Source organism: Pinus tabuliformis, chromosome 7 (genome assembly GCF_031772625.1).
Source record: "Pinus tabuliformis cultivar Carrire ecotype Pingquan chromosome 7, CPIR1, whole genome shotgun sequence".
Classification (NCBI taxonomy): Eukaryota; Viridiplantae; Streptophyta; class Pinopsida; order Pinales; family Pinaceae; genus Pinus; species Pinus tabuliformis.
This window is the reverse complement of record NC_142293.1, coordinates 1297672530-1297698804: the sequence shown is the minus strand read 5'-3', so window position 1 is coordinate 1297698804 and position 26275 is coordinate 1297672530. Positions and strand designations below refer to the sequence as shown.

At 40.4% G+C, this 26275-nt stretch overlaps 1 protein-coding gene across 1 annotated transcript in view; it reads right to left on the bottom strand.

The window, feature by feature from the left end:
* Positions 1 to 26275, bottom strand: part of LOC149252262 (SUMO-activating enzyme subunit 1B-1-like) — a 138215-nt gene that overhangs the window by 108233 nt on the left and 3707 nt on the right. The window contains exon 2 of the mRNA XM_089454111.1: positions 20601 to 20698. Coding sequence (XP_089310237.1) covers positions 20601 to 20683 — 83 coding nt within the window. The 5' untranslated portion in view covers positions 20684 to 20698. The remainder of the gene's footprint in view (positions 1 to 20600; positions 20699 to 26275) is intronic.

The following is a 26275-nucleotide window of genomic DNA, read 5'->3' as shown; positions in this document are numbered from 1 at the left end:
TTCAGTTTGATAGATAGTCAAGGTGAATCCCACTGAATCCAACCTTCAACATGAGGATGTGTTAAAGTGATGGAATCTTATAGAGTTGGGAGATTCTCTAGGTAGGTTGGTGGAATTCTGCCTTCAAAATGAGGAAGATGCCAATCTGATAGAGCACTAGTGAAGATACCTGCATCTGAAGATGTAGACAAGCCAAAGTTACGGCATGTAATCAAGTTATTATCCTAGAGAATAAGGAAGCATTGCAGATGGCTACTTGAGTGCCTGAATGAATGGTGGATGGTGCCATCGTCTTATATTATTTCTTTGTAAAATTCCTGAGCTGTAAAATTGTTTAACTTTTGTATTAAGGGGGAGAGGAGATAAAGTCTAAGAAATATTATTTTCATTTTACAGGGGCTATTGGAGTTTTACATTTTAACACTCCAAAATATTTAAAAGTGATAAAAGTTCGTAAAATGTTCACTTTATTTTAGTGACCTGTGACCAATGTAATGCTTAGATATTGCAACTAAGGGTTAGGTGGTTAAAGATATTGTAGTGAGACATGATGTGACAATCTATTGTTTCGATGTTTTGGACTTTACTGTGGCACTACCACTTTGTACCAACACTGGATATACTATCTCTGTCTCTTTGACCTACTTTTGTTATCTTTCGTTGGACATTAATATAATTATCTTATCTTATCTTATATAAGCTAATGTTTTGGGTACCCAACCAAGTCCCATCTTAGTTGAGTACCCAAAAACATCAGTTTAAGATAAATATCCTACACAGTACAATTCAAAAACATGGAAAAATAAACAAAGACTATGAAATCCTAAATGATAATGTAACAGAGTGTGAGAGATGTATAGCCGCAGCATAAATAACAATGTGCCTTAGTTCGCCTCCCTCGCCATTGGTCATCACACCTCGACATCTTCAGTCATCTGACTCGGGCCTTTGACATCTTTAGCTCCATTGCCATATTTTATTTTCATATCTCACTCAATCTTTCTTGGTAAGCTATTGATTATTTTGTATTGTGCCATGGTCTTTTATATGTGTCACGGTAGTACTACCACTTGTTTCTTTGTTTCTTTATGTTGTTTTCAACATTTTCTAGGAGTTGTGCTTGCACTCCCACATTGTATATATTCTGATTGCACTCTTCTTCAATTCTATTGAGTCTTGACCTACTTTTGTGGTCATTGGTTGGACATTAACAAAATTATCTTATCTTCTCATTCCATCATCATCTCAACGCATGTGTGAACCCTAAATTCTTACTCAAAGATCTTAGTAGTCTCATAATGGATAAGGCTTAATATCTATGTTACACAGGGACTCGCCCAACCCCACATCCCCCCCACAAACAAAAGTGTTGGCATTATGATTTTGGTATGGCCAGTGTTGCGGGGGAGCGCCCCCCCCCCCCCCGCTCCCGCTCCCGATCCGCGCTCCGGGCGGGAGCGACTCGGGAGCGGGTCGGGAGCGCGCTCCCGAAATCGCTCCCGAAAAGGGAGCGATTTCGGGAGCGCGCTCCCTAAAAAAAATTTCGCTCCCTGCGTTTTCGGGAGCGTTTTGCCTTTTTTGCATTTTTTTTTTTGTAGTAATGTTCGAAATGCAATTTTTTTTGAAAGAAACAAATAGTTTTTGAGTGGGGCAACTTAATGATCAAGTGTAGGCCCTAGTATTGATATGCTATTCATGGTAATGTTAAATTCTTAAAGTAAAAGTGACATTTTCTTTAATTTTCATTTTCATCCTTTTACTTAAATTTTTAACATTACCATGAAATGACTCAGGATGTTTGAGAGTGGTTTCGTCCTCATTGGATTTCATATGGAGAAAGTAGAATTTTAGATTTCATTCAAAATCCAGCAGACTTATCAGTTTTTCAGGATTTCAGGATTGGGGGATTGCAATGTTTCCATTGAATTTTGTCATGTATTAGGGTATGGAACTCATATTTAATCAAGAGTACCAATCCCTCTATGTACCTTGATGTTAGTGACATTGGTTGTCGAACTCCTCTATCATGACCCTTCTAAAAATGTACGCATCACTCAAACAAAATCTTGACTTGACATGCTATGCTTTTTCTATCTTATGTTAATGCTTAGAGGGTGATATTAATGACAAAGATCCCTATACAGATACAAAGGTAATGACAAAGATACCTCTTGATATTAATGCTTGGAGGGTGATATTAATGACAAAGATCCTGATTTTGCAACAAGACTAAAAAATTAGACATTTCTCGTGGTGGCAAGAGGCCCAAGCATAAGAAATAGATAATAGATTTACTTCTCTTTTCTAGTTTCTAGTAGCTTTTATAACTATTGACTCTTTCATATTTATTATGATATTTTTTTAAACAATATATGACAATTTAAGTTTGAAGTTGGCAATTATAACTCATTAGTAATGAATTATGAATATGATGCTTCATGAAAGTTGAAAGTTGTTTCATTTCATTTCATTTTATAACATTTCATTTCATGTTAGATATTATTTGTTGTAATGGTTACACTTAGCTTACAAGTACAACTTTGGTGATCAATGATGATAAATGTTATATATTGAATTTTGAAAGCTTGAAACTTTAAGATTGATGAATCATGAGACTCAATATGTTGTATGTTACTATGTTACTAACTTGCGGACGTGGTTGATGAAGATTATAACTTCTAGATGATTGTTGTTATATGGTTCAATCTATGCTTTTTTATGTTTTTTATATCTAATTCATCATTCTACATGTTTTTGTTGACATATATGTATCAAAAATTAAAAAATATAAAAAATATATATATTTTTAAAAAATCGCTCCGGGATTCGCTCCCAAACCGGGAGCTTCTGAAAATGGTCGCTCCCGCTCCCGCTTCCGCTCCCGCTCCCAAGTAACATTGGGTATGGCTCTATGATACAGGTGTTGTACTTGATGGCAACTCACTCAAGTGGCAATGGTCCGCTCAGGCTCTCAAAATGATGGAAATTAAGAGGCTCGCAGGTGAATGGTTCAAAAGGTGCGGACCCGCAGGTTCGCCGTCCAGGAGGTGCGGTCATACGCGCAGGTTACCCGTTTCGAAGGTGCGGACCCCCAGTTCACTCACTTCTAGGCAGAGAAGCGCGCTCACGTGGGGTTTCTTATGTTTTGCCCGTGGTATTTAGCCCGCCGTTCTTGATCCTATGGTTTTGGCCCGTGGTATAGGATCTAATTTAGCCCCGGTTTGGATCCCTTGTATTGGTTATTGATGGTTTTGTCCCATGGTGTGAATAAGGGCTTGACTATAAATAGGGAAGGAGATCACTTGGCTAATGTATCTTTGCAAATTGAATATCTTAAGATCTGAAATATTGGGTTATCGGTTTAAAAGCTTGATCTATATAAAAGTGAAGTTGAAAGTGAATCTATGAAGTGTGATCTCTCGGGCGCATGATCAGATCTGGGCATCTGACTGTCAGTGGCACATTGGAGGGTTGTTTTGGTTCAAATCAAAGGTCCGCAGGTATTTCACGGTTCAGGTGCGGAGGATCGCAGCTCGCTGAAAGGTGTTGTGCGGTGGTACGCGGTTCTCAGAAAGGTACAGTGCGGGGGATCGCAGCACGATCGAAGACGCAGTGCGTAGATGCAGTAGAGGTACGCGGCGCAACAGAAGGGCACAGTGCGGACGCACGCGGCGAGACAAAAGAAGAAGTGCGGAGCAAGATTAGAGGTACGCGGCGCGATAGAAGGAAACCCTGCGGAGGTACATAGAAGTACGCGGCGCGGTAGAAGCAGAGGCTGCGGAGGCACAGCAGAAGTACGCAGCAAGACAGAAGGTGTATTGCGGATATACGCAGTGAAGCAGAAGACGCTCTGCGTGGATACGCAGGAAAACAGAAGGCGGGGTGCGGAGTCACGCAGTCCAGATAAGGAAAAACTGCGGATCTGTCTTAAAACATTTGTTGGTTATCTTTTATCTCTTGCTGCAGAGTTCTGGGTTTATATTTCTGGTACTATCTTTCTGTTTACAGCATTTTGAAAAGCTGGGTGATTCTTGGTTGATTGTATAAAGAGTTTGGGTGATTTGCATGTACTTGATGATTATTTGATATTCTTGGATCCAGTTTGAAAATTTATGAAAAGTGGTCCTTGAAAGAAAAGAAGTAGGGGGTTGTAGCTCCCTTCCAGGAGAGACTGGAAAACGAGAGAGAGTTGTAGCTCTCTGCAGGTTGCAGCCTGCGTACTGGTAAAGGACTGCACCAGTACAAAATCATTGTAAAAAGAGTTTCTAATTGAAAGAAGATAGAGACATATTGCAACAGGTGGTTTTCACCCACATTGGGTTTCCACCTTATATCTGGTGTTCTTTGGTGTGACTATCTGTTTTTCTTGTTTATGCTCATTATTTTATGGTACTGACATACAAAGTAACGATAAATATTTGAAGAATAATTCAAAGTATAAATAAGGAAGAAATATTGAAAAGAATTTGATAATACTGATTCACCCCCCCTCTCAGTATTATTTCCAACAAAAAAAACCCATGTACACTGCATTCTTGCATTTTGGGGGCTTCGGGACCCTTAAGAAATGTCTCCAAACTGCTAGGAACTTCGCCAAGGACTCGGGAACTTGTTGGCCATCCCCAATATGTTCCTGGCAGATTTTAGGGCCATTCTAGACAGATTTAAAGGATGTCTTGGGCAGATTTCAAGGATTTTATAGGCAGATTTCAAGGATATTCTGGGCACATATCTTCACTTTTGACAATCCTGGACATTGAAAATTGGACATTATGATTATTTTTCCCATCCATTATTTTCTTATTGCACTGAGTCTAAATCTATTGTACAAGTTGCTGCTCAAAACATGGGTTTTGTATCATGGGTTTCAATTTGGATTTCTAAAGATTTAAATATTGTATTTTCAGCAACAAACAAAGCCTCCACATCAAGAAAACAGGAAATGCAACATTTCAATGGGCTAATCCTTGTAGTTATTCTATTGTTCTTTTCATTTTTCCGGTCATCTCAGCTTTTAAATATTATGCATGGGTTTCCAGGAGCCATTCAAGTCCAGTGCTTCCATCATGCCAACCTCAAGCATTGTGAAAACAAACAGATAATAGTGACTTGGATTGGCCACTAAATATTTGAATAAATTCTGATTCAATCACCTTTTTAACCTGAAATATGAATCTAAGCTATTTATAGAACCAAAGTGTTTTATTGTGGTTTTCAGCACATCTGTAAAAGTCCGAAAAGCTTATTGAGAAGGGAATGTCTTTTTATAATAATCATTATTAACAAGAAATCTGAAGAAGAAAAGATACTACAAAGACAGTTCTCTATCTCATATGTAACATCCTCTTCTAATTAAATTGCCCAAGGGAGGACAAAGTAGCCTATCGAACCCTGTAGGCTAGTCATTTGTAAAGGGGGAAACCCATTATTTGATGTTATTGAGGTAACATTAAATAATTTGGGGAAAATGGAGGAAAACTTGTAATAGAAGTCAAATTTTGGGCAAATGGAGGGAAACTTATGAGCCACTGAAAATTTAAAATTAGGAAGGAAAACCCCTAAAGGAAATCTATAAAAAGGAGGGAGGAGATTCATTTTGATCATTGTAGATTGTTGATCTTTCTGATTTGTGAGCTGAGGCTCTTGAGGATTTTAACTTTTAAGACCCCTTTCTTTTGGTTGGTTTCAATGGTGAAAGATTCCACCTTAGCCAATCCATCTATCTCTTTACTCTGTCTAGCAAATTTCTGAGCCAAACTTCATCTATTTTTTGGAAACAAGGGTTTCTAAGGCAATATCTGAAGCAGCAGTTTACCTTCAAGGAATATACTGTAGCAGTGTGGGCTTAGAAGGCAGAATTTTGTGGCAGCATGGACATCTGAGGCTTTGTTCTGGGCAGCGAGGGTCCATGAGGCTACTCTCTCTGGGAAATCTCCTATTCCGAGCAGCAAAACATCCCTGAGTCATTAACTAAGGCCGCAGCCTACCCTTAAGATACTTTCTGTGGCAGCGTGCAGCTTACAAGGCCGAATTCTCGGACAGTGCAGACTGCTGAGGCATTACTCTGAGGTAGTGAGGATTTGATGTCATTCCTACTGTGGTTGCGGGATACCCCTGAAGTACTCATTATGACAGCAGCCCATCCTTAATGTCATTGCTAAGGTAGCAAACTCAGTCCTAAGGCTTAATCTGTGGCAGTAAGGCTCTGTTGATGGCAGCGGAAGTGCCAATTGTGATGGCAGCACTTTCTGAGATGACAATTATGACAGCGAAATCCTGTTGAGTTCTAGTCTGTGGCAGCGAAAGATTACTAGCAACCTGGTATTGAGTTGAGGGTGACAGTAGGCTGAAATTCCCTCTGTGAGTCAGTGGATTAGTACAGCTGAGGCAGCGAGGTAGTGAGGGGATCCCTTCCCTGTAGCAGCGAAGTGGGAACCCCCGTTCTGAATTAGCAAGAGAGCATTTAGGGTTGTGGAGAACCTACAGGCCTGTATAGATTCCCTGTGGCAACAAAGGTCAAACCTTCGAGGTGCTGATAATAGAAATACACAGAGGCTGTGAGGAATAGGAGGATCTGGTTGAGGGGGACTAAAGCAACAAGATCCAAATCCAAGGAAGCTAAGCGATCTAGGGAACCAGGACCGTAGCTGACTGTAAGGTCAAACCAGTAGCATAGGGACAACAAGGACTGTTGATACAATTAGTACTAATTTGTCAAATTAAATTACAATGTGTTATTGGAAGGATCATGGACTTGTACCCTACTGTTGAATTGGCTTTATTTGTATGAGTTGTTGGTGGAATCAAATACTTGTTTACACTGTTTGAGCATTCAAGAATCAATACTATCTCTGTTTGCATAAATTGGAGGAAAATTGTGCTACTAGTTAGAATACAAAATTTGTCATGTGTTCTTTCAAATGCTAAGGGTAAATTTTCCCCAAGGAATATTACATCATATACCCTTCATAGACCTTATTGCAAATTGAAAAATAATTACACTTAAGTTTCCTACAGCTAAGCTGCAATTTGCTCGTGTTTAGTGGCCAATGATGGAATGTCACTCAACCCTTTATTAAATTGCTTGAGCTTTTTCAGAATTGGCAATTGTAACGGCTATGCATAATATTATATAGTATAGCTTGTTATGCTTACAAGTTTGAAGCAACCACAAATGTTTATGGTGAATTCTGAATTTTTTATATTCCTTATATACATATATATCAATTGGGTTTAGCTTGGGTGGTTGGGAGAAATATTGTTATCCTCCCCTCCCAGGTTCAATTCCTGCATGTGACATGTTGAATTCATACTGAATATTTCTTGTAGTGGCTTTGAGCCTTGTTGTCTGAGCAGTCCCTCGAGAACTAAAGCATTTTTGTTCCTCATATGGAATACAAAGATATATATATTATTGTTGTTCCCTGAAAATTGGGAGGTGAAAATTGGGAGGTCAATACGTACCAGGAGAGAAGCTAGTGAGATCAATCTGGGTAAGCACTCAGAACCTTTACATATGAATGGTGTTTAAAGATATACTTCCAGATCAATCAACAGCAAACAAACTGGGTGCATAAGTAGTGACACATCAAATTCACAAGTGAAATGAGAGAATAGCAATCATTTGGATCGTAGATGCTTGTAGTCATAGTAGGCAATAAATTATGATATAATCACAGTACGTGGAGGTACCTTGACCATGAAATTTAGTTGAATTATCTATTTAAGATTGGCAATAAAAGCATATTGTGAGATCATCGAAGGAAGCAATTGGATGTTCAAGCCATGTCATTAAGTGTCTCCAACCAATCCCAGATGACAGAAAAAGAGGAATGGGATATTGCAACTTTGTAGAAATCAAGACTAAAATTTGTAAGGTATGTGAGAGATGCTTCGTTTGCCTCAACCCATGTGAACAATGGATTGATGTAGTTAATATAGAATTTTGCCTATGATGCTCTTCTCTATATAAATAGTCGATGGCAAAGAGAGATGTTTCCCTTGCCTCCTAGAATTTTACCAAGCAGATACCCATGGAAACAAGGGCACTCCCATAAAACTATCAGAATAAGTGTGATTTTGGACATAATATGCATCATACCTATGCCACATGAGGGATGCATGCACAAAGACCTAGTCTTATTCAATAAACACAACACAGAGGATAAACGAGGCCTCATACATTAGAATTCCAATAAACAATAGAATAAGACTTGGGACTAATATAATGACCTGGCTACCAAAGAAACTCTAAAGCCAATTACTCTGCAAATACTAAAGAAGCCCGGTGAGGATGTTGTTGTGTTTGACCCACACCAATGTTATGTCTTAAGAAACAATGTTAACATGAAGAAGTATATAGTGAGGCTTGTTGTATTGAGTTGTTTTATATCCAAATCTACCACAATTAACTCGAATCGAAAACAAACAACATCATTATTTTTGGGTTGTTGTTTGACATGAATCAGGACAATCATAGCATCCTTTGCCAACTAGTTAGTCAGTTACATAGAAAACTAACAAGTCTGTAGCACTTTCCATTGTTGAGAGTTATCCAGTCTTATGAGAATCAAGCACTTAAATGAATCCTTCGTAATACTATTAAAATTTGACAGCTCAGGGATGAATTTCTCCTAGAAGAAATCATATCTTTCAATTTTGTTTGAACCACCTATAATAAAATTTCATTTCTAATAATTCTAATATGATTTTCCAAAAATAGTAAGTCACATCTCAATTTGGAAGTGACTTTCCAAAAATATAAAGTCATGTCTAAATGATCAAGGATGATCTTGACATATGGAATCCACTTTAAAATCAAATCAATCATGATTATACAAGTCAAGAATTAATATTTTTATCCTTACTAGTATTATTATTATTATGATACTATTATTTATAAAATAGTCTAAAGTCATTCACCTTTAATGGATTAATAAAAACGAATTCTCTCATGAAATAAGTAAATTAAATTGAGAATCTCTTACTTGGCAAATTGAACCTCTCTCTTGGAATAAAATAGTAACTCCACTGTTAGGGTCCCACCCTAACCCCCTTATTTATGTAATGGGATCGAGTCATAGTCAAGAGTCAATAAAGCCCATATTAATAATTGTAAGTGGTTAACCCGCAATTAATGACGGGACCACAGTTAGTTGCAAATGGGCCGTAGTATTAGATAGATGGTATTAATAAAACCCATGGTATTGCATGTATGAGTCATATATAAAGGATAGAGACTCTCTGCGAGGAGGCATCGTGTCTTATTTCTGTATCGAGCTCTGCTCTATTGGAGGTTGCCCCCTCGAAGAGGCCAGTGAACATTGCTTTCTGAATAATAAAATATTTGTTGTTGTCTCTCACTCTTCTATGTTCTGGGTATCTTTCTTCGCATATTCTGTATTTGGGTATCTTTTGCAGGTTAAGAGCATAACAAGTGGTATCAGAGCACTTTCCAGGGCCAGTGGGATCTCCATTTCTTAGCAAATTTTTTTTTGGCTAGAGACGTGTTCCGACGTCTTTAAACCACGGGATCTGTCGTTGAGCACATAAACCTGCGGATTTGGGGAGGCATGCACGCAGGAAATACAAGAGGTGGTCACGCTTGTTGGACTCCCTTGTAACCCCTGTGGGTACCCCTTCGAGTAGTAGCGCATTAGACAGAACCGCGTACGGACTGTCTTCCAAGTACCTTCTGGGTATATCGGAAGCCCCTTAGCTCCTCTGCAACCTCGCCATAGATAAACCTTCGGTCGTCTTGCTGCTACAGTACACCGAGAACAACACTCGGAGAGATTACTCGCCCGTACGATAGGGTAGTCGGGTTGTACGGCTAAGGGTACGGTTGATCCTCCTTAGTTAGAGCCCTGAAACATTGGGCCGAGTACTACTGTCAGACCCTTATGTATATTGCGATCTGTAGCACCTGACACTCCTCGAGACCATAGTTCCCTTTTCTATCTGGGGATCACGCATCATATCTGCCAGATCAGCGCGCAAAGAGGTGCAGCAGCAGCAGACATCAGTCCCACAGTTCCGAGTTAGCAGACCAGCCATTCCGATCTATTAGATCCATCAGATCCGCAGCAGCAGTCTATTCCGCCGCCCAGAGCTATCCGATCCGCCATTCAAATCTCTCAGATCCACCAGATCTGAGTAGTTGTGTGGGGTTCCTATACCGGGGTATAATTTTCGCAGGACTTTTGGCCGCATTGACATTTTGAGGATTTGGCGACTGCAGTATTCATAAGGAAGGAGTAAAACTCCGTTAGGAGTTTTCAGAAACCAAAAAAAAAAAAAAAAGAGTCTGAGATCTCCCGGGGCGCTTATTGGTGATCTAGCCCATCAGAATCAGGACGACGAGCTGAGCACGGTGGTACCATTCAATTCTTAGTGAAAAAAATTTTTAGGCGGTCCCAATTTTCAAAAACATCAGGTCGGTGCATGGTAGAAACTAGAGCTCAAGCTATGGCCAATGAAAGGATGGACAAACTTGAAGAATCCTTGCAATCCCTCCACATTCAGCTTGACCGACTAAATAGCCTGATCCCGAGCATAATCCCGAAGGGCAAGGAGGAAGCCCACGAGGAGGCGTATAATGGCAATGGACACAGTGAGGGTGAGTCTAGCCACTCTCCTCACGTCTGGCACACCCACCAACAATCCCGTCAGCGACCTCCCAAGTTGGATATGCATAAATTTGACGGTTCTCACCCGGCAGCATGGATAGCACAAATGGAGCAGTATTTCAATCTGAATAACATCTTAGATGATGCGACTCAGCTTATGGTGGGGAGCATGTACTTGGACAATGAAAGGTGGCAATGGTGGGAATGGCATCAACGTTGCAATGGACCTTTTCGGGCTTGGACCAAATTCAAAAAAGCTCTTACAGACCGCTTTGACCAGGAATCTTCTTTTTTGGGTCGTCTTACTAAGCTCCGACAGACTGGCACAGTGGATGAATATATTACAGCTTTTGAAGCCTTAGCCTTCCGCACTTGGGGTCTCTCAGATGTGTTCTACACGGAATGTTTTATCAGCGGTCTTAAAGAAGCCATCAAAGCCCAAGTCCTACTGCACCACCCTCCCACATGGACGTTGGCTTGCAAGGTAGCTCGTAACGTGGAACGTGGATTAGCAACCCAGTACAGTCGCCCAAATTTCTCCACTAAAGGTCGCCCCCCACAGGCTCACAACACGACTCAAACACTTAAGGTCCAAAAGGTGTCACCTGCAAAAATGGCCGAAAGAAGAAAGCAAGGATTATGTTACTACTGTGATGAAAAATACTCCCCAGGTCATAAATGCAAGGAGCCCAAATTTTTTCAAATTGATGCCACTGACTACAGCTCAACAGAGGAAGATCCACCACTTGAGGAACATGAGGCGCTAGAAGAGGACAACCAAAAGGACAATGTCTCTGACGAACCAGTTATTTCGCTGCATGCTTTGGCAGGGATTTCTTCACCTCAAACTCTCAAAATCAGAGGTTTTATTAAACATCGCCCAGTAGTAGTCTTGATTGATAGTGGAAGTACACATAATTTCATCCATCAAAAAGTCGCAGAAGCAATGCATTGTTTTGTACGAGCAGTTTCTAACTTCCAAGTCCAAATTGCGGATGGGGGCACAATGAAATGTGAAGGCCGCTGTGAAAATGTCAAACTTCAAATGGGGGATTATCAGTTGAAAACCCACATGTTTGCCATACACATGGGAGGTTGCGACATTGTCCTCGGCGCTGAATGGCTCCGCACTCTTGGGCCAATCACAATGGATTTCCAGGAGTTATATATGAGTTTTAAGCAGAACAACTACACACATACCCTCCGTGGACTCCAGGCGGGAGCTCCCTCTATCATCAGCTCGCATAGGATGGAAAAATTGCTAAAAAAGGGCCATCATGGAGTTATAGCTCAATTTAATGCCATCCAGGCAGTCGAAACCAAGTCTCTGCCAATTCATCCTGAGATGCAACAGATTTTAAATAACCATCTGCCGGTCTTTGACAAGCCTCATGAGCTTCCACCCTCGAGAGGGGAACATGATCATAGCATCACCTTGGTTCCAGGGGCCCAACCCCCAAATGTGCGCCCATACAGATATCCGTTCACCCAAAAGAATGAAATAGAAAAAATAATCAAGGAACTTTTGGAAGCAGGTGTCATTCGTCCCAGCATTAGTCCTTATTCATCACCGGTGGTCATGGTGCTCAAGAAAGATGGGGAGTGGCGGATGTGTCCAGACTTCAGGGCCCTCAATAAGTTGACAGTCAAAGATAAATTTCCCATCCCGATGGTTGACGATTTGCTGGATGAACTCAATGGGGCTCAATTCTTCACTAAGCTGGATCTTCGCTCAGGCTACCACCAAATTTGCATGAAGGAAGTCGACATTCCAAAGACTGCTTTCAGAACTCATGAAGGCCATTATGAGTTCCTGGTCATGCCATTCGGTCTTTGTAATGCCCCCTCTACTTTTCAGAGCCTTATGAACCACATTCTCAAACCATATCTCAGGAAATTTGTCCTTGTCTTCTTCGATGACATCCTCATCTATAGTTGCACTTGGGCCGCACATCTTCAGCATGTAGATCTACTCTTGCAACTGCTCCGCAAGCATAAATTATTTGTCAAGATGTCCAAGTGTTCATTTGGCATGGAAGAAGTTGAGTATTTGGGCCACATTGTGGGGCGTGAAGGTGTCAAGGTGGACCCCAAAAAGATCCAGGCAATGCAAGATTGGCCTCAACCTAAGACCTTGAAGAGCTTGAGAGGATTTTTGGGTCTCACAGGCTATTATCGTAAATTTGTCCGCAACTATGGTCGCATAGCGAAGCCCCTCACTCAACTCCTGAAGAAAAATTCATTCTTCTGGAATGAGGAAGCACAACAGGCATTTACAGCTCTCAAAAATGCCATGTGTTCCACTCCAGTCTTAGCACTACCTGACTTCACCAAATCTTTTGTCATTGAATGTGATGCTTCGGGTACAGGTATTGGGGCGGTCTTAATGCAGGAAGGGCGACCTTTGGCCTTCACAAGCCAACAACTAAGTGGGAAGAATCTGGGCCAATCTACCTACGAGAAGGAAATGATGGCCATCTTACATGCAGTAGAGACCTGGTGACCTTACTTATTGGGGCGACGTTTCCAAATCCGCACAGATCATCACAGTCTTAAATATTTTTTGGAGCAACGCCTATCCTCCCCACAACAAAATAAATGGCTCGCCAAAATGCTGGGATATGATTATGAGATCATTTACAAGAAAGGGAAAGACAATAGTGTAGCAGATGCATTATCTCGCCAATTTGAGGAGGAAAGTACTCTGCTAGCAATTTCCCTCCCCATTCCAGAATGGATTGAAGAGGCTCGCAGGGAATGGTTTTCACATCCCGGGCTCTCCCAACTCATTTCTCAATTGCAGGTAGATCCAAATTCCACCAAGGGCTACTCGTGGCAGGATGATATTCTTCGCTACAGGGACAGAGTCGTAATATCACCAACATCCACCCTCAAAAGTCGCATTTTGGCAGAATTGCACTCATCCCCCATTGCAGGACATTCAGGCTTTCAGAAGACGTATGCTCGCACCAGAAGATCATTTTTTTGGACAGGCATGAAAAAGGACATCCTTACTTTCGTAGCAGAATGCGATGTCTGTCAACGCCACAAAGGGGAGACCGTCAACACACCAGGCACATTACAACCGTTGCCCATCCCGGCATCAATTTGGACAGAGGTTTCTATGGATTTCATTACAGGTCTTCCAAAGTCAGGAAACAAGTCAGTCATCATGGTGGTTGTGGACAGACTTTCGAAGTATGCTCATTTCTACGCCCTACCCCACCCGTTTACACCAACTTTGGTCGCTCAATCTTTCATGGATCAGATCTTCAAATTGCATGGCATGCCCACTTCTATTGTGTCCAATCGCGACCCGATCTTCACCAGTAATTTTTGGCAGGAACTCTTCAGGATACAAGGCACTCAACTAAAACTCAGTACTTCCTATCATCCACAAACGGATGGTCAAACTGAAGCCGTCAACAAATGTCTGGAAACCTACCTTAGGTGTTTCACTTCAGAAAAGCAACATCTTTGGGTACAGTGGTTACCTCTGGCTGAATGGTGGTATAACACCAACTATCATGCCACCACCAAAATGACTCCATATGAAGCAGTATATGGTCAACTCCCTCCTTCCCCTACTTCTTATCTCAAGGGGTGCTCAAAAGTACAAGCAGTGGATCAACTCCTACAACACCGCGCAACCATGCTCGCCCATCTTAGAGAGAATCTTCATCAAGATCAAAACCACATGAAGCAACAGGTAGACCAGCATTGCTCAGAGCGCCAATTTCAAGAAGGGGATCAGGTCTTTTTGAGGCTGCAACCATATAAGCAAACATCACTCAAAGACAAGGGTTGTCAGAAACTATCTCCAAAATTCTACGGACCATATCAAGTACTTCAGCGCATTGGAGAAGTGGCTTACAAGTTGGCTTTGCCACCTACTGCAAAAATCCATCCAGTTTTCCATGTCTCATGCCTCAAGAAAGTGATTGGGAACAATTGCAGAATTCAAACCAGTCTACTTGAATTGGACGAAGAAGGGTCAATCTGGCTCCAACCTGAACAGGTCCTAGACACACGAGACAGGCACTTGCGGGGCCGCATGATTAGGGAAGTCCTCGTCAAGTGGAAAGACACCTCTCCGGAAGATGCAACTTGGGAACCAGCCACTATTCTTCAGCAGTTTCTGCAGCTTCAGCCTTGAGGACAAGGCTAGTCTTAAGGGGGAGGGCATGTTAGGGTCCCACCCTAACCCCCTTATTTATGTAATGGGATCGAGTCATAGTCAAGAGTCAATAAAGCCCATATTAATAATTGTAAGTGGTTAACCCACAATTAATGGCGGGACCACAGTTAGTTGCAAATGGGCCATAGTATTAGATAGATGGTATTAATAAAACCCATGGTATTGATCCTTGATATTGCATGTATGAGTCATATATAAAGGATAGAGACTCCCTGCGAGGAGCATCGTGTCTTATTTTTGTATCGAGCTCTGCTCTATTGGAGGTTGCCCCCTCGAAGAGGCCAGTGAACATTGCTTTCTGAATAATAAAATATTTGTTGTTGTCTCTCACTGTTCTATGTTCTGGGTATCTTTCTTCGCATATTCTGTATTTGGGTATCTTTTTGCAGGTTAAGAGCATAACATCCACACTTAAAAGAATGTAACTCTCCCTCACTAATTCAATGTATGACTCAGTGATGCGGGGGAGCGCCCCCCCCCCCCCTTCGAACCCGCTCCCGAAGCGCGCTCCGGGCGGGAGCGGGTCGGGAGCGCGCTCCCCAAATCGCTCCCAGACGGGAGCGATTTTCGGGAGCGCGCTCCCGTAAAAAAATTTGCGCTCCCTGGTCTGTGAGGGAGCGCTTCAGGGAGCGATCGCTCCCGCGCTCCCGGAGCGCTTTTTAATGCCCGGGAGCGATCGGGGAGCGATCGCTCCCTGATCGCTCCCGGGCATTAAAAAACGCTCCGGGAGCGAATTTTAAAATTCCGGGAGCGGTTCGGCGGAAAAAAATTCCGCGGACCCGAAAAAAACAAAAAAATTAACTAATTTTTTTGGGTTTATAAGCCCAATGGGCCAAAACAAAATCATTTCAATGAGATTGAGCTTGAGTTTGAGAGCAAAGGAGCAAGGAGCAAGAGCTGAGGAGCAAGGAGCCAGAGCTGAGGAGCGAGGAGCAAGTGCCAAGGAGCGAGGAGCAAGCTTGCAGAGGTAAGTAACTTAATCATTTAGTTAGTTTAGTTGGTTAGGTAGTTAGTTTGTTTAGTTTAATTTACCTGTTTGAGTTTAAAGATCATTAATTTAAATTAAATTAATAAATTAAATGAATTAATCCCAATAAACTAAATTAATTTGCAGATTCAAGACTCAAACCCTACAAACATCAAACACGATGGACCTGGGGATTTTTATTGGCATTTTCCTCTTCCTGGTCCCTTTTCTGGTTATTATGGTGGTGGAGAGTAGGAAACGGAGGGGGCCTGAAACTGAAGAGGTGGATGAAGAAGCCGGAGGAAGTCAAATAGGTGAAAACCCCAGTGAGGAGGATGTGGAGGGTGAACATGAGGGTCAAAAAACTAAACAAGACCAAACTCCATTGTGGAAATATGTTCACAGGCCTGAAACAGGGAGAGGGGGTGGAACCACTAAATTTCATTGCCCCCATTGCAACAATGATTTCACAGGCTCATACACCCGTTTGAGAAGACACCTTTGCGGGAAAAGGGCATGGGATGGAGAGAAACAAATAGGAATCAGAACTTGCGACGCGGTGTCAACAGCAGATAGAGCCAAATACATAAAGGAAGAGGAGGACGCCCAATACAAAGCAAAAAGATCAAGGGGTTTCTTTGAAAGCTCACAAAGAACTCCTTCAGCATCCTCCCAAGGCAGTGGATATGGACATGGAGGCTCAGGGTCATCATCTTTACGCCGTAGAACCATATCAGATTTCCTTGATGAGGGGTGTAGGAATGATGTGGATTCAAAAATTTACAGGTTCCTCTATGCAAATGGGATACCATTCAATGTTCTACGCTCACCTTATTGGCACGAAATGGTTTCTGCCATAAATGATGCCCCTAAAGGATACAAGAGCCCTGGGTATGACAAGGCAAGAACAGTTGGCCTTGATCATGAAAAAGCAAAAATATCACATTCTTTGAATAAAATGACAAGTTCTTGGACTGACAATGGGGTGTCCATTGTATCTGATGGATGGACAAATGTAAAAGGCAAGCCATTGATAAGTGTTCTTGCTGTGTCCCGAAGTGGTCCCATTTTTCTAGCTGCACATGATTACTCAGACAAGTTCAAGACCGCTATCAACATTGCAGAAGCATTGCTTGAAACAATTGAGCGTATTGGCCCATACAATGTCATCCAAGTCATCACTGATAATGCTCCTAATTGTAAGGCAGCGGGAGCAATTATTGAGGATAGATACCCGAACATATTTTGGTCTGGATGTTTGGTTCACACATTGAACCTTCTGTTGCATGATATTGTCAAAAACAAAAATGAACAATACCAATGGATTGGTGATTTGTACAAGAGAGGAAAAAAAATGATAAAATTTATTACAAATCATAGCAATACCCATGGCCTTTTCCGCAGTCACTCGAGATTGGAGTTGCTGAAGATTGCGAGGACTAGATTTGGTAGCTATTACCTCACCTTCAGGCGCCTTTTGAAGGTAAGAGAGGGTTTAGCTAGCATGGTATCAAGTCCAAATTGGCAGGTGTTAAAGGAAAGGGCTACAAATGTAGCTGACATTGCAGGTTTTGAAACGGTGGAGGAGGCCGCTCTTGATGGGCAGTTTTGGACAGCTGTGAGACAGGTATTGGATTTCACCAAGCCAATTTATAACATGATTCGGTTTGCAGATACAGACAAACCAGTGATTGGCGAGGTGTATGAGCAAATGGATACCATGTTGGGAAAAATAAAAGACATTGTTAATAAAAGAGATCCCGACTTGTACAATCTGATTCACGATTGTGTGTGTGAACGGTGGAAAAGGCTTAACCTTCCACTACATTGCTTGGCGTATATCCTTACGCCAAAATACTACTCAGATTCTTGGTTGGGCAAACCTGCAGCAGGGGGTGGTGTTAGGACCAAACCCCATTTAGATCGAGAGGTAACTAAAGGATATCTGGATGCATTAGAAAAGTTGGTGCCTGACAGGGAGGAATGTGCAGCTGTGCGCCTTGAAATAGGCAGATACTTCACTGGCAGTGGTTTGTATGGTAACTTCCATGCAATGGACGACAAAGATAAATTTGATTCTCTCACATGGTGGGAAACATATGGCGGCGACGGACTTTTGCGAAAATTGGCATTGAAAGTTCTTGCACAGGTTGTAAATTCTTCTTCTGCAGAGAGGTGTTGGAGCACCTACAGTTATATACATAATGTGAAAAGAAACAGGCTCAACGAAAACCGAGCAGAAAGCTTGGTTTATGTGCACTACAATTTGAGGTTGTTGAGCCATTACTGTGATCGGGCTAATGAAGATCCCACATATAAAATTTGGGACAATCACCCTGAGGACGACAATTTGGAGGATGGCATTGTACATATGGAAGAACTAGAAGATGAGCTTGTACGGGATGAAGCTGAAGCAGCTGCAGCAGCCATGCCACCTCCACCTCCACCATCCAATAGCAGTTCTCGGGGCCCGAGTCTTGTTCCATTGCTGTCGCCACCTCCATCGACACCCTCGCGTGGAGGCTCTAGTTCTGGTCGTCGGTCTGGGCGGGAGACTCCTAGAAGACCGCCAAGACCTACTTATACTCCTGGAGACTCTCGTGGCAAGGGCCACTTGTAGATTTACAGTTTACTTGTCTTTTTTAGTTTCTATTAGACTTGTCACTTTAGTTTTCATAACTGTTCAGTGTTGAGTTTTGAGTCCTTGACTCTTGACTCTTGACTCTTTCATATCATTATGACATTATGATATTTTTTGTAAACATTATATCACTGTGACAATGAAAATTTGAAGTTTGAAGTTGGGCCTTGGCAATTATAACTCATTGGTAATGATTGTGAATTATGAATATGATGCTTTGTGAAAGACTAAAGTTGTTTCATTTCATCTCATTATTCATGTTTCATTTTATAAATTTTTAACATTTCATATCATGTTAACAGTTAGAAGTTAGGACTTAGAAATATCTTCGATATTACTTCTTGTAATGGTTAAACTTGGCTTACAAGTACAACTTGTTACTTTGGTGATCAATGATGATAAATGTTATTGAATTGAATGTTATTTTAATTTATTATTTTACTAAGGTTGATGACGATTATAATTTCTAGATGATTGATGTGATATGGTTCAATGATCAATTTATGTTTTTTTATGTTTTTTATGTCTATTTCATCATTCTACATGTTTTTGTTGACATATATGTATCAAAAATTAAAAAATATAAAAAATATATATATTTTTAAAAAATCGCTCCGGGATTCGCTCCCAAACCGGGAGCTTCTGAAAATGGTCGCTCCCGCTCCCGCTCCCAAGTAACACTGGTATGACTAAAGTGTACCTCCTCATTAAATGCACTTGTAACTCCCTCATTCAATTCGATTTGTAACTCTCACCAAATACTCTCTCTCCCCCTAATTTGAATTGTAACTCTTCAAGACAAGTGTACCTCTCTCTCTATTCTTGGGATGAGTTACACTTCTCCTCAAGTAACTCCTCCCTCATGGAATTCAATTCTCCTATTATTGGTTCAAGGAATGAATTCATTTTGTAACTCTCATTTCTCATCTATTTAAGCAAGAGCAACATGTTCATTGTGAAGAAGGAGAGCTAGAGTTGAGTGTGTGCAAGAGAAGTGTGAGAGCAAGTGAAGAGTAAGAGTAAGGGAAGAGCTGGAGCAAGTGTGTAGGACAAGATCTAATCAAGAGAAGGAGGAGATTTTCCAGCAAAGAGCAAGAGCACTTCAACTGCAAGTTGATCAAACATTGGTGACTTTATTCATTCTCATTCTCTCTCTCTCTCTCTATACTCTGCTAAACAATTGAAGAAATCTAATAAAGGAAGAATCATTTGGGGTTTCCCCTTGTGGGTTTTGCCCTGGTCATTTGACCTCTCTCAATGTCTCATATTTGTGTTTGGCTGTCTTCATATGATCCTTAAATTTATGTTTTATCTACAATAGTTGTTCTGAAAAGTTGTGAAGAAGAAATCTGCATTCTAAGTAATTGTAACAGCATAATACATTCAATTTTCTGCGAAGTACATTCAGTTTTCTGCGAAGTACATTCAACTTTCTGCAAAGTGCATTACTTTTCTGCAAAGTACATTCAACTTTCTGCAAAGTACATTCAGTTCCATTCAGTTTTTTACAAAGTACATTCAATTTTCTGCAGGTACATTCAGTTTTCTACATAGAACTTTCAAGTTTCTGCAAACAAAAAAAAAAAAATCAAATCTGCATAGAACTTTCAGATTAGAACAAGTTTGTAGCACTTTCCATTGTTGGGAGTTATCCAGTCTTATGAGAATCAAACACCTAAATGAATCCTTCGTAATACACTAATATATATCGTTCAAAATGAGTAAATGTTAACTGGATATCCTTATGACTGTAAATCAGAGTCTGCATAAAAACATAGTCAAAATCGACAAGATGAATTCAACCTGAGGCAAACATGATCTGTCCTGGCACTAATACAAATAGTCATCAGTATGTTTATGATTAAAATGCAAAAGACTATTTGTATGGACAATTCTTAAATGTTCAACTATTCTGATGTTTCCCACATTTGTTTTTGTCAAGGAGAAAAGTCCAAGAAGGCATAGATAGTCATTTGTAAATTTCTATAGAATGGGATTTCAGCAAACTCACACCTACCATATATCTTCGTCTAATTGTAGGAGACTATTAGAGAATGGTTACCTTTGGCAAACAAAGCTTTCGCATGTAAAACAGAAGATTCCAACATTATAGTTTATACCCAATGCTTTTGAGATTTGAAATACATTTTGAGAGGACTGAAGTACCTTCTTTGTGCATCAACACCCCAGACACGGATTTGACGATCATAGACAGCAGTTTCCTGGTCAGTCAATACCTCTCCATCCATGTTGAAGGCAACAACCTGCAACAAACAAATCCCTGAAGCATCAGCCTAAGAAATGAAAGCCAAAAAATTGACAGGAAAATGCCTTTCAGAATATTATTAAATTACAGCTTAATGCAAAAACATTAGGAAATTCTAGAGTCTAGACTCTAAATAAAATATTTTAAGGAAGACAACTAGCATAGCTAGTGCAAATAAAATTTTAAATTAATCAGCAACTACAGCATATATCACACCATAGCCCAACTGTTTTTGTCATTCACCTTGCCAATCTCTTCAATCAGGTTCTTTCCTTTGGCTTCCCCCCATCTTGGACCGCTAATATCTTCAATCCTATCTAATAGTCTAGGACTAAAAGAACCCTTGTAATTAATTGGACTCTACTACAATTATCCATACAGTAGCCAAGTTTTTTCCTACAGTTCTCAATGATTACGTCACCAAATGGGACAGAGCTCAGAAACTCCAAGAAAGAGGGTAAGCTGATTTCGGAAGGAACAGTTGGACTTGTGATCACATCTTCACCCTTACAGCCATGATGAAGCAGGTGAAAGCCGAGAAGCATAAAGTTTACTGAAGTTTTGTGAACTTAAATCAACTTTAAAATTTAAAGCCTTCGGTGCTATTCCTAGACACATCTTATTCCAAAGCCTCAAAACGTGGGCTATCATGATTGGTGATCTCCTTCATTATGACAATACATGAGATGATTGTAGGATCTCCAAATGAGGCAAAGCTAAGAAACTCCAAGCAAGAGGGCAAGAGGGCAAGATGATTTTGGAAGGAACAATTGGGCTTGTGATCATATCTTCACCCTTACAGCCATGGTGGAGTAGGCTAAAGCCAATGAGCATAAAGTTTATTAATGTTTTATGAACTTACATAAACTTAAAATCTTAAAGCCTTCAACATTACTCCTAGACACATCTTATTCAAAAGCCTCAAGACTTTAGGTCTACCATGATTAGTGATCACCTTTGTTATGACAATATATGAAATGATTGTAGGCCAAATTTAGGCTAGTGCTGGTTTCACTGATGATGTCTATGGCACCATTGGTGTATAGCACGGCTGTCCTCTCCCTCCTGCACTCTTTGGTATTTACATCAATGAGCCTGAAGATCTTTTCCATAAGTCCCTTGGTGACACAAATAATTGCAGCCTCTTTGGGATCACCATTGCTATTCTTCTTTTCGTAAATAATATTATTTAATTGTATCATACAATTTCACGTCTCTTGAGGTAATTTGATGTTCTCGTCTATTTCTTTGACAATCATGGGTTACAAGTCAGCCATGGGAAAAACAAAAGTTATGACATTCCACGTGTCCAAAGGAGGAGTCACTTTCAGATGACCTCCTTCATAACAGTGTCAATGAATGGAACTTGTGACATCATACACTAACCTTGGAGTACTGTTCTCTAGCCATATCTTCACCATGGCACCAGCAACTGAAGCACAATGGGTAAAAGGTATGCTACTTTAACAACATCACAGAGGCAAAGCTTTGTGAGATACAGTATCAGAATACCCGAACAAAGATACACCTCTTCCATACTATGGTAACATCTTCCCTACTTTATGGCTGTCAAATTTGGGATTCCAATTTTGAGAAAGCCCGGATGGTGCTGCTCCAAGAGACTATTAGTGACAATCTTATCTAAAACCACTTGAGCTAGAGAGATTATTCCACATTCTATCATCTATCATCCTAACAAGTCCTTTGTTCCCTATTAGTATGTTGTTTCATGTGGTTGTAATGCTTCATAATGTTCAATGCACGGAAAATACACAATCACGACCTAATAGATATCCCTTTTTGGCTTTCCAATCCTAAATGCAATTCACAACATAGGGGCGTGATTTCAACCAGTACACAAAAGCTTCTAAAGGGATTCTTAATGAGATTTATAAGGCCTACCTAAAAGTAACCTGATCAATCCTAAGGAGACCTCACTCCAAAACTTCAAATTTATGATAATCATTTTCTCGATATGCAGAATGACATCATTGCCATCCCAAGATGCATCAAATTAGAATTATCATTGAGTTTGAGATTTCCAATGGCCAAGCTTCAAGTTTGCTCTCTTTAGCTCCATATTAAGTTAAATCACCCCCTTCCACGATAATGTCAAAGGTGTAGACTCTTCAACTCAAAGCATGGGACTGATGATCATTTTGTTTTTAGCTGCCCCATCTACTACGAGGTTTGCGGCAGACTTCATTGTTTTTTGGTACATCAAATTGGCTTGTCGAGGAACTGTTACCCCTCTTTCAGCAGGGGTACATATGAGCAGATTCGTTTTTAGCAGCACCATTGTAAGCCCAAGGAATGCAAGTCTAAAGCCCTGTAAAAGCCCTGTGGGGTGATTTTTATGTGAAAGTGTGTCCTAGATCCCTGGTGTGGACAGTCATGGCCAGTCTCCTTAGCTTCATTTCCATGGTGCTTGATTTTATGGCACTACTGACATCCCCCTGGTGGGCAGTAACTCCCTACCTTGACGGGCATCTTTATGTGTTGGGGTGGTATGCAGGCATCCTAGAGGTCGAACTATTTGGCCTTATGATTTATGGGACCACTCAATGTCTAGTGCTGTAAAGGTGATTGCTTATTGTACTTTTCCCTTCATTCTCCCTTTTATCGCTATGCACCTACATTTTCCCCACTTGGTTTCCTTGTTGAGTTTGTAACAGTTCTTCATTATGGCATTCTCACATTCTCCAACAATTTGCAGTTTCCAAGGCAGTTTGCAAATCTCGGTGTACAAGTTCCTGGAGGATCATTGGTCAAAGTGCTCAAATGAAGCAACAAATTTTACTCTTCCCATGCCATCTGGAAATTTTCTAGGAGGAAGATATGTTCAATCAAAGGGGTCATCCTAGTTTCATGGCACATGTGAGTTTCCAAAGGCATTTTGGAGGTCATTCCTTTGTTAGATGGGACAAGTGAGCAGTCAATTGGCATCTAAGAACTTTTCCCAACAAAACCCAAGTTCTGGATTTTTCATGCAAGCAAGGGCATTGGAGATCTACACTTTGGGTCTACTTTTCTAGGGGGTAGACCACACATGTGAAGGCTAGGTGAGCCTTCCAAGCATCAAGCAAAGTCAAGTTTATCCAAAGTGAAAGGCAATATACCAAGAAAAAGAAAGAAAGCATCTATTTTCAAGCAAAAGGGACCAAGTCGAGAAGGAAACATTGAACCTTCTAAGGCAAAACATTGAAGGTTTGAAGGCAAGTCAAGGAAATGTTGGCCATGGACAAAATATAGCTGTTGAAGTTTTAGTGGGCCTCTTCTCCACGGAAAGAACCTTTCTTCAAGTCAAGTCATCCTCCTATGTTTGACGTCACTTTATTTATTAGGGGTTTTATAACCCATTTTTGAACTTGAAAAGTCATGACTCATTTCCATGCTTCGCCTTGATTTGTAGTATGGGCATGGGCCTTCATTTAAGGCATGTTTTGAAAGATAATGAACAATATTTGAGGCTTTATTGGAATCGTTTTAAAGGTGTCGTCCCCCTTTTGTGGGAATTTCTAATCTAAAACTTATTTCTTCACTGTAAAAAGCGAACTTAGTTTTTGACTTCGTCTCTAAGTATTTTGTGGATGACAACCCATTTTGGAGAGCAAAAGAAGAACAAATGTTGAGAGTCTCATCTATAAATTTATAGCTCTCCCTCCTTAGAAAACCATGTTGTGAAAATGTGAGATTATAATGTTGTAATTAAAATTTCTTTGATGCAAACAACTTGTCTTCAATTTGTGGATTGGCTCTTCTATTCTTTCTCTTCTTAGCTCTTGCAAAGATTATTGCACTTTATAAGATATTTAGCTGGTTTTTGTTTAAGTTAAGCAAAAAGTTAGTGGATCAATCTATTGAGGGGATACTTAGTCACTTGGAGAAAAAGGTCTAGGACACTAGGCCTCAGCTTTTTCCTGTTGAGCTAGAGATTTTGAAATCTGATTTTTGGACAAACACTTATCAGGGTTCCTCCTTAAAGGATTAAATCTCTCTAGTCTCATAGTTGATCCATTGGTTGAAGGTGTTGCACCAAAAGAATTGCTCCTAGTTGGATTTTGGCACCAATAAGAGTCTTTGATAAGAGTGGAGGAAACTAGTGGAAACACTTCAAATTCACTTATTGTCCAAATAAATTCAAGGGCTTATTTAGGGAGGGTTGTGATCACAACCCGGCACAAAGAGGTAATTAGAGTGGTACAAGGCAAGTCATCTCTTCACCCCATCTAAAATTTTAAAATCCAAAAGTATTTTCTCAATTTACTTGTCTAATTATATTTGAAAACAAAAAATCAGAAAATAAAAAATTTCATTTTAAATTGAGTTTTCACTTAAGATAAAGATGAAAAATAACTTAAGTTTTTCATCTTTAAGCTCGTTTGGCACTTGTGATTTGCTACAAAGACTTACCTAATTGGCCCAAGAAAGGTATAGTCGCTTGTTTTGTGAGAATAAAACTAAATTTCATCAAAACAAGTTGTTGTCCAAGGATTTGCAGCTCTGCAACAGCAAGTTACAGCTCCATGTTACAAGATAAGACAAGCCCCCTTCAAGGGGATTTGGCATCCAAACGTATATCTCTTCAACACTCCTCAATTTTCTTATTTCCAGGACCTATATGAATATCGTTTGAAATAGAAAATCCATCCCAAGCTTGTTGGGATCAAAAATATACAAAGACTAAAAATTTGGGTTTTCACCCTAGTGGGAATTTGACTCCAAAACTTAGTAGTATTTTCCAGATTTGCATGTCCCATGGAATATTCAGTGTTTTGAGGTGCTAGTAGGGTCATTGGAAAGCCATTTCAGTGTACTAACATCTCCAGCCGATATTCATATTTTATTTGCACATTTTTAGGGTTGTGGGTGGCCTTGAAGTGGGCCCTACCTTGCTAGTTTCTACATTTTTTTGCAGAATTACAGATTTGCAGGTTATGAACAACAAGCGAAAGAGTTATTTCCAGCCACCTACCAAGGGCATAATCAAGGGCAATCATATCCAAGTTGGTAAGGGCTGTCTTACACTCAATCTTGTGCTTTTTCAAGGGTTTACTCTTAAGTTTATTGAATGTCCTGATTGCTGATCTGCAATTTTCTTTGGTAAAATATCATTTACAAATTTGCAATCATCTGAACTAACTCCTAGACCCCACCACCAAATAGAGATTTATAGGCACTAGTCTATTAATCTTGTGGTGGAGTGTTTGTTTGTGTAGAGAAGCCTCCCATGGCCTTTTAGGAGTTGGCCTAAAAAGTGGAGACTCTTGTCGAGGTGACAATGGGCACTTGTCATGTGTGGTGCCACTTTAGCATCTTGCTAGAACCATGGCAAGATTGATAATCTGAGTGGTAATGGGACCTTCATGTGGCACAATGATCAAAGATGTCTTTTCTTATTTATTCAAGAAGCACTTCATCTAAGACAAAAAGCTTCTCACAGATAGCTCTCACCATATACATTGCTAACATTTGATTATATCCCACTTCCAACATCAAGGTGTGAATTGTGAAAGCCCTATTGAACATGTCACTTCTAAAAGGGTTGTTTGACAACAACAATTGTCAAGGCCTC